We start from the raw sequence: 10,265 nt of genomic DNA on the forward strand, positions 1-10,265 counted from the left end.
ATAATTCTTTAGTTATTCCTCTTCATGTTGTCTATTATGAATCTTAGACCTTCTTCAGATATTTTTATCATTTTTTTCTGCTTGAACCTCTATCATAGTGGTATTGAGAGTTTTGTACTCCAGTTCACTAGTTTTACCTTCCATCTCTTCTATTCTACTCCTTTCCCCTTTCAGTGTGTTGTTTGTTTCTGATATTCGATTATTAATTGTTTGAACCTATTTCTGTAAGTTTTTAATTTCCAATGCTGTAATAACCTTATTTGATTCTTCCTGTAGCACTTTCCTGACTTCTTCCTTATTTTTCTCAATTCCATTGTAAAGAGTTTTGAAACATTTATTAACCATTTTTCTGAATTCCTTCTCAGGCATTTCCAAGGCCTGCCCACCTTCCAGAATGGAGTCCAGGTCTACCTCTAGGTCATTTGTCTCAGTCATTTTATCTTGTTTCTGGATGTGTGCTGATATGATCATCTGTTTTTGCTTCTTGGTCATGTTTAGTGTTTAGCTGTGGCCTTAACACTTAATTGAGTGTGTGTGTTTTCTATTTTTTATGCTTTCAGATTGCCTCCATGTAGATATAATCAGGAAGTGGGATTCCCTTTATACTTTTCTTATTGCTTAACTCAGAGTAACTTCTGCAGGTGCTGTCTGCCTCCCTGATGTATAGCAGTTGGTATTGGTTCTTGCCTGGATTTTTAGGGTATGATTGTGTCTTAACTATATGGCAGCAAACACTGTCTCTTCTTGGGTAGTATAGGGAGAGAAAAAGCCCCCTATAGGTAAAAGGGGGGACAGAAACAAAACACAACAGAACTAAAAAAAAAAAAAAAACAACAACCTCAGAATCAATACATGGAAAAAGGAGAGGAGAGAGAAAAGAAAGAAAGAAAGAAAGAAAAAATTCTGCAGCCTTATATGAGTATGACTTTAACATCTGCTTTCAGCTTCTTGCCTTCAAGGCTGTTTGATAAATTTCAAGATACCACTGCTGGTTGTTTTTTTGTGTCCCAAATTTTACCCCTTTTTTTCATTTGTAACATTTAAACTCTCTCCCTCTCCACATCCCCTATTCTGGCCTTTTCCCTATTAATAAACAGTTCAGGGCCGGGTGTGGCTCTTTTGAGGTGCCTGCTTATAGTGTATTGGTTATGAATCAGGTTGCCAACTCCAAGGCCGGCAGTTTGAAACCACCAGCTGTTCCGCAGGATAAAGACTAGGCCTTCTGCTTCCGCAAAGATTCACAGCCTCGGAAACCCTGTGCAGGGTCATTACGAGTCTAACTGACTCCATGTCACCCAACAAAAAAGAAAGCAAGTCTCTCTAAATGCTGAGAGGATCTGTGCACATGTGTGGTGGAAGAATCCTCCAGTGGTGGGGGTGGGGGGTGTCCACTCACTCAGGCACCCCTCTAGTCACCAGAATGGAGGTACACAGAATGCTAGAGGCCAATGAACAGATTTTTTAAAAATCAGAACAAAACAAAACAGTGAATATTGTCACCTCTGCTCCCAAGTTCCCACGGTCATTAATTCCTTGTGGGTCTGTTCTCCTCCACTTGGTCTTGCCGTTTGGTCTCACCCAAGTTGTTGGCTCCAGGCCACTGAGCCTGACTGATTCTCAAGTATGAGATTTATTGCTTCCACTAAAAGTTCCACTAGCTATAAGCCTTCAAACTTTTAAAATATTCCTACCTATGTGGTTCAGAGTTTTGGAGCTCTCCCCTGAACCTGCTTCATCTATTATTCTATGATATTGCTAATGGCAATCTTTACTGTACCTCTACCCTATCTGCCAGCTCCATGGATTTATTTTTAAATGATGACTTTCTCAGTTTCCTTGGTGAAAACACAAGGGCCTTTTTTCTCTGTCTTTGTCTTGAAATACTAATGGAAGATAAATTTCCATCTGAACAATGATACCAATTATTGTTTGACACTTATCAGCTTGGCAGTTTATAATGTCCTTGAAGCCTTTGTTACATTAATATATGTTGTTGTTGTTAAGTGCTGTTGAGTTGGTTCTGACCCAGAGAGACCCTACATATGGTTTCGGAGGAGTGACTGGTGAGCTTGAACAACCGACCTTGTGGTTCAAACTGACTCAGCAGTCCAGCACATTAACCCACCAGGAGTCCATATTAATATGTAGATGATTTTAATGAAAGTTTCTTTATTAACTATTAAGGGAGAGGACAAAATGACTAACGGTGGTGGTGGTGGTGGTGGTTGTGTATCATTGAGTTGGTGCTGATCTTGTACAGAAAACTTTATGGGAGCAGAAAGCCTCACCTTCCTCCCATAGGGTGACTGGTAAATTTGAACTTCTGACTTTTCAGTTAGCAATCCAACTCATAACTTACTACACAACCAGGGATCCTTAAATGTCTAATAAGTATGCTGTATTCTAGTTTATCTAGAAATTGTACAATAAAGCTTTATTTATTTTGCAGCTTGCAAGTCAAAACAAAACCGGATATGCCTTATTATTCCATGGGTGTTGTGTATAGTAACCATTTTAATTTTTTCACTAGGTAAGTGACTTAACTCACAAATTTTCTATGGTTCATCATATTCAACAGGTCCAAATATTTATATTATCAAACCTTCAGTGGAATCTCTGTTAGAGTGTAATTATTTGTCAGATTTTGCCAATTTCCTTATCTCTCTCAAAAATTTATGTAGGTTTGATAGAGGATATTTCTACATACATATGTATGTATATTGTAAGTATATCCATGAATATAGTAGAGCATTCAGGTAGTAATCTTATTAAAACTCTTAGATATAATCAAACACCTTGAGAAAATAAATTGCTGGGCTTGGAAGTTCAGGACTGAAGTCTCAGGAATATCAAGGTCAACTGGCACAATATAGTTCACAAAGAAAATTTTCTACATCCTACTTTGATAATTAGCAACTGGGGTCTTAAAAGCTTTTGATTGACCATCTAAGGTGCAGTTGTTGGTCTCTCCCTATCTGGAGCAAAGAAGAGTGAAGAAAAGTAAAGACAAATGGAAACAATTAGCCCAAAGAACTAATGGACCAGAAGAACGTCCAACCCCGTGACCCTGAGACCAGAACTAGATGATGCCTGGCTACTACTACTGACTACTCTGAAAGGGATTACATTAGAAGATCCTGGATAGAGTGGGACAAAAATGTAGAACAAACCTTAACAGTTTAAGATCAGGCCTGCTGATCAGATACAGACTTGTGAAATCCCCAAGCCTATGACCCTTAATTACACTTTAGGTCTGGAATTGAACTCACCTCTGTGATAGTTTTCAGCCAAAGAGTAGACAAATGAAAAATAACACTAGAAAGGTATGCATTCCTTAGAAGATTCTCATTTGAGATTTAAAGGGCATCTACCCAAGGACAAAGTTCAAAACAGCTTAGGAAAAATGGAGGAATAGAAATGGGAAATAAAGAAATAAAGTGAGCTGAGGAAAATTACATTGTGGGGTTGCAATCAGTGACATGAAACAAAATGTGTATGAATTGCTGAATGGAAAAATCAATTTGATCTGTAAACATCCACTCAATCCACAATAAGTTTTTTTTGTTTTTTTTTAAAGAAAGACTCTAAATTTCAGAATGGGGTCATTTTCTTGACTTCATAACAGAATTGATATTTTCAAGAAAATATTTTTAAATTCTCAGATGACCACTTTGTTGTTAAGTACCGTCGAGTTGTTTCCTACCCATCACAAACCTGTGTAGGGTTTCCAAGGAGCAGCTGGTGAGCTTGAACCATCAACCTTGCAGTTCAAACTGACTTTGCAGTGTGGCACATTAACCCACAATTATTTTATTGCTATTGAGAGCAATGTTTCTGAGGTAATTATCTCAAGTGTTATAGAATTGATCCATAGCATATCCTTGGCTATAATCTTTACTGAAGCAGATCCACAGTCCTTTCTTCCAAGGTACTTCTAGGAGAGTTTGAACTACCAACCTTTAGGTTACTGCTGAGTGTAAATTGTTTATCCCATTTACAAGACAATGTTGTTGATGTCAGTTCTGACTCATGGTGACACTGTATGAGGTTTCCAAAGCTTTGAGTCTTTGTGGAAGCATAAAGCCTCATCTTTGAGTGCCTGGTGGATTCAAACTGTGAACTTTGTGGTTCGAAGTCAATGACACAGTTATAATTATAAAAATGATTTTTAAGATAATAATGCAAAGGCCTAAGTGAGTAAGTTACTTCTGAAAAATATAAGTGCAATGTCCAGGATTGAGATTTTTGTCTGTCTGACTGTCTGTATTTTAGCCACCAGCAACACTGCCTTATAATTGTAGTGATTTTTTACTTGGTTATCTTCTGGATCAGAAATAACTTTTGCTTCTAATCATTGTTCTTTTGAAATATGTATTCATTGTTATCACATTATGTTAAAAGAGGAAAAAAAAGAAAGAATAACACAATTCACCTATTGCACAATTAATTTTTTTTTCTGTTAGAGTGGCAAGATTTGTAAAACTGAAGTTATAAAATCACTTTGTGAAATGAATTCAATGATAAATTTTAATTCTAGAAGTCATGAAAACATTGTTAAGTATAGACAACTGAACCACTAGTCTTTACAGGCAAGAAAATGAATTCATGCATCATGTCATGAATAAATCTAATTTCCCTGATACTAAAAAGTAAAAACTTTTTAAAAACAGAATGAGTAGAAACCTTTTCAAGTTATTTTTCATATGATCATTTCTTTTTTTGTTTTTGTTTTTTTAAACAGTAACTGATAGAATGCATCTAAAATGTCCCAAAATCATGGCATGTTCAGGTGATTGGATTGAAGCAGAAAAGAAGTGTTTTTATTTTTCTCTTGATACCAGAAATTGGTCAGCCAGTAAAAGCTTTTGTAGCTCACATGGATCGGAACTTGCTCAGATTGATACACAAAATGATTTGGTAAGAAAGGGGGAGGATAGAAACTAAGTTTGTACAAAGACAATATAAATAAAAATAACTAATACTTTATGACACTGTTCTAACCAAAATACTCCATGTAATCTTCAACTATCATTTATAAAACAGATATATTCGTATCCCCATTTAAAATATTTTGAAAGTAAAGCAAAGAGGAATTATATAACCCAGTTAGTGTCACAGAACCGTAAGTTACCAAGCTGAGGTTTGAATTCTGACTCTTAACCACTAAGCATATTACTTATATAGTTAAATATTTGTGCTAACTGTTCTCAGTTCAATATATTTTATGTTTTACATCTACCTTACACAAACCATAAAACAAAAAAGTGATATAATAATAAAATATAGATTTTGGAGCTTGTATAGAGCATATACATACACTTTGATGAATCAGAACAATGGATGAAAGATGTAAGAGCAGACAGAAAATGAGGGAATTGAACACAGGGTATAGAAAGAATTTGGTTTCTGTGCTTTTAGTAGAGAAAACCTGACTAATAGGTTGGTTGTTTGTGATCCAATAGCAAGAAGCCAATAGAAGAAACACAAAGTCCATTGTTGTTGTTAACTGTTGTCTAGCTGATTCTGACAAATAGCAACTCTGTATAGGGATTCCGTGAAGCAACTGGTGAGTTTGAACCACTGAGGTTCAACCAACTTTGTAGTCTAGAGCTTTAATCCCAGTGCCACACCAGGACTCCTAAAGTCCATTACTTAATTCTTTTTTTTTTTTTTTTTAAATAAACCTTATTCAAGGAAAAAAGAGCTCTGGTAATGGAGTGGTTACCAGTTGGTCTGCTAATGCCAAGGTCAGCAGTTTGAAACTACCAGCCATTTGGTGGGAGAAAAATGAGGCTTTCTGCTCCAATAAAGATTTATAGCCTCAGAAATCTTATTCAGGGTCTCTATAAGTCAGAACTGACTCCACAGCACATAACCATCACCATTCAACCAAATACTAGCTTGATCTCTGATTCTATGACAAAGCACAGAACAGCATTGAAATTCTTATTGTATTATATATTCAAAGTAGCTTAGATCTAAGTTTTGAAATATGAACAGCACTTACACTCCTAATTAAACTTTTTTCTCATACAAGCTTTTCTGTTACTTTTAGGAGAGGATCTATGCACAAAACAAAATATTTGTTAGTTCTTTCTCTCACTCAAAGTACAGCCTATATAATTTGCTATAGACACATCAATTTATAATCTTTGTTCATTCTGTGACTAGAACACATAGATGCTTGAAACATTTGAGCATGAGAAGGAAGAAGTTAGATAAGCTTTTCCTCATTGATCTCTTATTTGATTGATGGAGGTTGCTTTTAGCAAAAGTGAGAGACAGTGTAGTGGAGAGAATTTAAATGATTTGATTAAAGGCATTCAATTACTTAAGAGATAAAAAACAAGAAGTAAATATCAACTATCAGGACTGCCTTTTGTAAGTTTGCCTTACACCACTTTATTTTTATGACTTCCATTAGTACCTGTTTTGCTAATTGAAAGAAACCCAAAGAGAATTTTCACATTTATGACAAAAGACGAATAGCAAAATCATGTTCATCATTTGTTTTTTAGGGAGCTTTAAAGAGGCAACGTGCACCTGGAGTATTGTTGTCCAAACTCATTCCCCAAGAACTATACTCAGTATCTCAGCAACCAGCATATTAATATTATTTTAGGTTTTATTTGTTAATTAGTATGATTTGCTAGATTCTTTTCTGGGTCTGAGAACTCTCAAATATTTTTGCAATATAAATGAAAGGTAACAAATAGCTCCTTCGCTTTACACGAGTTCTGCTTAGGAACATTTTGATAGAAAAGCCTCTGCTTTCAGATGACAGGGGAAACCTATATTTGTATGTTGTTACTGTAAAGGTATTCCCCCCAAACCCAAACCCAACATCACTGCCATCAGTCCATTCTGATTCATAGTGACACTATGTTAGGATTCTGAGGCTGTAAATCTTTAAGGGAACCAAAAGCTTCCTCTTTCTCCCAAGAATCAGCTGGCGAATTCAAACAGCTGATCTTGAGATTAGTAGTCCAAGGCATAACCCACCACATCACCAGGGCTCCTTTTATAGCGGTATTGTTATTATTGTTGAGTGGGTTTATGTTCCATTTGAGGATTTCCAAAGAGCAGCTGATGAATTTGAACCACCAACATTCTTTTTTTTTTTTTTTTAAAAAAAGACATTTATTCAGCGTCATGATCAGACTATTACATTTAGCAATCAACAGCATGGGTGTGGAAAAAAAAAAAAATCTACATTAAAACCCTTTGTTGGAATGCTTTACACTTTCCACAGAACTGAAACTAAAATAACCTGTTATACAATTAGTCACAATTACAGTCCTTGAGTTTTTTTTGTTTTGTTTTGTTTTGTTTTGTTTTTTGCCCATACACATGAGTATTGTCTAAAACATGTCTTCTTTGTAGCAGATAGGCCCTGCCACATTGTGCTTGGCTGAGTTCACAAATCTGTTGTAACCTGTAGCTTCCCTGTCACTTCTCTGGCTCTCCTCTCCTGCTAAGCTTTGTTTCCTGGCAATCATTAAAACCTTCTGCCACTCCCATAGCTACTGCTGCTGCTTGAACCACCATAGCCACCTTGGTTTCGTGGTTTGGCAAAATATTGACCTCCACCACCATAAGGGTCAGAGCTTCTGCCTCCAAAATTTGAAGACTGATTATTGTAATTGCCAAAATCATTATAGCTTCCACTGCCTCCAAAATTGCTTCTATCATTACCAAATCCATTATAACCATCCCCACTGCCTCCATATCCACCACCACCTCGGCTGCCACCAAAGCCACCTCGTCCGCTGAAGTTTCCTCCACGACCAAAGTTGTCATTCCCACCAAAACCACCTCCACGGCCACCACCGAAGTTTCCAGAACCACTTCGACCTCTTTGACTGGAGGAGGCACTGGCCATCTCTTGCTTTGACAGGGCTTTCCTTACTTCACAATTGTGGCCATTCACAGTATGGTACTTCTGGATAACAGTCTTATCTACAGAGTCATGGTCATCAAAGGTTACAAATGCAAAGCCCCTCTTCTTGCCACTGCCTCTGTCTGTCATGATTTCAATCACTTCAATCTTTCCATACTGCTCAAAATAATCTCTTAGGTGATGCTCTTCGGTGTCTTCTCTTAATGCCACCAAACAAAAATCTTTTTCACAGTTAAGTGGGCACCTGGTCTTTGAGAGTCTTCTCTTGAAACGGCCCTCTTTGGTTCCACCACTCTTCCATCTACCTTGTGTGGCCTTGCATTCATGGCTGCATCCACCTCCTCCACAGTAGAGTAAGTGACAAACCCAAAGCCTCTGGAGCGCTTAGTATTTGGATCTCTCATCACCACACAGTCCGTGAGCATCCCCCATTGCTCAAAATGGCTCCTCAGGCTCTCATCTGTTGTTTCAAAGCTCAAACCTCCGATGAAGAGTTTCCGCAGCTGTTCGGGCTCTTTAGGAGACTCTGACTTAGACATGACGGCGGTGAGGGGGAGAAAAAAAAAAAAAAGATGATGCTTCCTCCGTGGTGTCCACGAGCAGAAAGGAGTAGCCCACCAACATTCTTGTTCAAATCAACCTTGGGGTTCAGTGTATTATCCCAAGGTTCCACATCAGGACTCCATGGTTGTTGTTGTGGTGGTGGTGGTGGTGTCGCGGTGGGGTCTGTTCCAACTCACAGAGACCCTGCATAGGGTTTTTGAGTCTGTAAATCTTTATGGTAGCAGAAAGTCTCATCTTTCTCCCAAGGAACGGCCAGTAATTTTGAACAGCTGACTTTGAAGTTAGCAGCCCCACTCATAACCACTATGCTGCCAGAGCTCCTTAGAGGCATTGTTATTGGTTTGTTATTATTAAGTGCCTTCGAGTCAGTTCAGACTCACAGTGACCCTGTATAGGGTTTCCGAAGAGTGGCTGGTGAGTTTGAAATGTCAACCTTGCAGTTCAAACCAACCTAGTGGTCTAGTACATTATCCTACAGAGCCACACCAGAACTCCATCGAGTCATGAGTATATGCAAATTATAAAATATAATATGGTTGGGTTAATAAGCGTGTTTAGCAACCTGCTCGAAAACATTAAGTAATGGATGATGCCCTGTGCTTTGTGAAAGGAATTTTTGAAGAACCACACAGGAACTTCTTCACACTGGATTGGATTGAGCAGTGAAGAAGGAAATCCTTGGAAATGGACAAACGGAACAATATTCAATTCTTGGTGAGCCTTGTACTCAGTTGGAAAATATTTTTTCTTGTATTGTGTAAAAAATAATTGCAATTATTCTGAGTTGAATTATTTAAGAAAATCTTTTTATTTTCTCTATGTTCAACAGCACTTAACAACAATTACCTTCCTTAGTCTTCACTTTGAGATATGTACCAATTCACATTTAAACCCAGATACCTTCAAGCAAGCCATCATCATCTGATTCTACTAACTGATACAGAGTGAAATTGTTCATACTTTTACATTTAACATTTATCATCAACTTTATGTTAATATACTCTCCTTTTGCTAATTCAAATTCAATTATTTGGAATCTATCAAGTCAAAGCTCATGTATTACAGATGTATCTAACCACTTTCATTTATTTATCTCAGACATCTTGAATAGTTGGAGACATTATCGTTGTCTCTATATTCCCAAACTTCTGTTATAAACAGTATAATATATTTAGGGAGTCTTTTTATGATTGAATGTATGTGTTATTTTCCTTGCTGCTACTGCCTCTGTTGTGTACCCTCAAGTCAGCCCCAACTCACAGCAACCGTGTATGGGGTTTCTGAGACTGGAAATCTTTAAGTGAGTAGAAAGTCTCATCTTTCTCCCAACTATTCTTCTTAAGTTCATGTCATTTTACTTTAAAATAAGAGCCATACTTTCTTTCTTACGTATTTATGTGGTTGTGTGCCATTGAGTCAGTTCAGACTCATAGTGATCCTGTATAGGTTTTCCAAGGAATAGCTAGTGAGTTTGAACCGAGGACCTTGCTGTTCAAAGCAACGTTTCAGTTTAGTGCTTATCCTATGGTGCCACACTAGGATTCCAGGCACTCCTGCTTTATTATTTCCACAAATGCTGAACTGAAAACAAAAAGGGCTGGGAATAGGAACAATCATACTCATAATCAAATTAGTAAGATAGAGCCAACTATATTATCAAAAATAAAAAAGAGGAACACTTTGGTAAATAACAGAATCCATTAATTAAAAAGCAACAAAAAAAATGTATTAAAATCAGTGTCTTTGATTTCTATCTCAGTGTTTCAACAGTACCAAATGAATTTAAGCTTTACTGGTGGTG

At 37.2% G+C, this 10,265-nt stretch overlaps 1 protein-coding gene and 1 pseudogene across 1 annotated transcript in view; one reads left to right on the top strand and one right to left on the bottom strand.

Annotated features, from left to right (window-relative positions):
* Window positions 1–4,776: 4,776 nt before the first annotated feature.
* Window positions 4,777–10,265, top strand: part of CLEC2A (C-type lectin domain family 2, member A) — a 7,535-nt gene continuing 2,046 nt past the window's right edge. Inside the window, exons 1-2 of the mRNA XM_006875477.1 lie at window positions 4,777–4,917; window positions 9,075–9,178. Coding sequence (XP_006875539.1) covers window positions 4,777–4,917; window positions 9,075–9,178 — 245 coding nt within the window. The remainder of the gene's footprint in view (window positions 4,918–9,074; window positions 9,179–10,265) is intronic.
* LOC102814175 lies at window positions 7,499–8,439 on the bottom strand (annotated as a pseudogene).

The sequence above is a fragment of the Chrysochloris asiatica genome, unplaced genomic scaffold, assembly GCF_000296735.1.
Source record: "Chrysochloris asiatica unplaced genomic scaffold, ChrAsi1.0 scaffold00328, whole genome shotgun sequence".
Lineage (NCBI taxonomy): Eukaryota > Metazoa > Chordata > Mammalia > Afrosoricida > Chrysochloridae > Chrysochloris > Chrysochloris asiatica.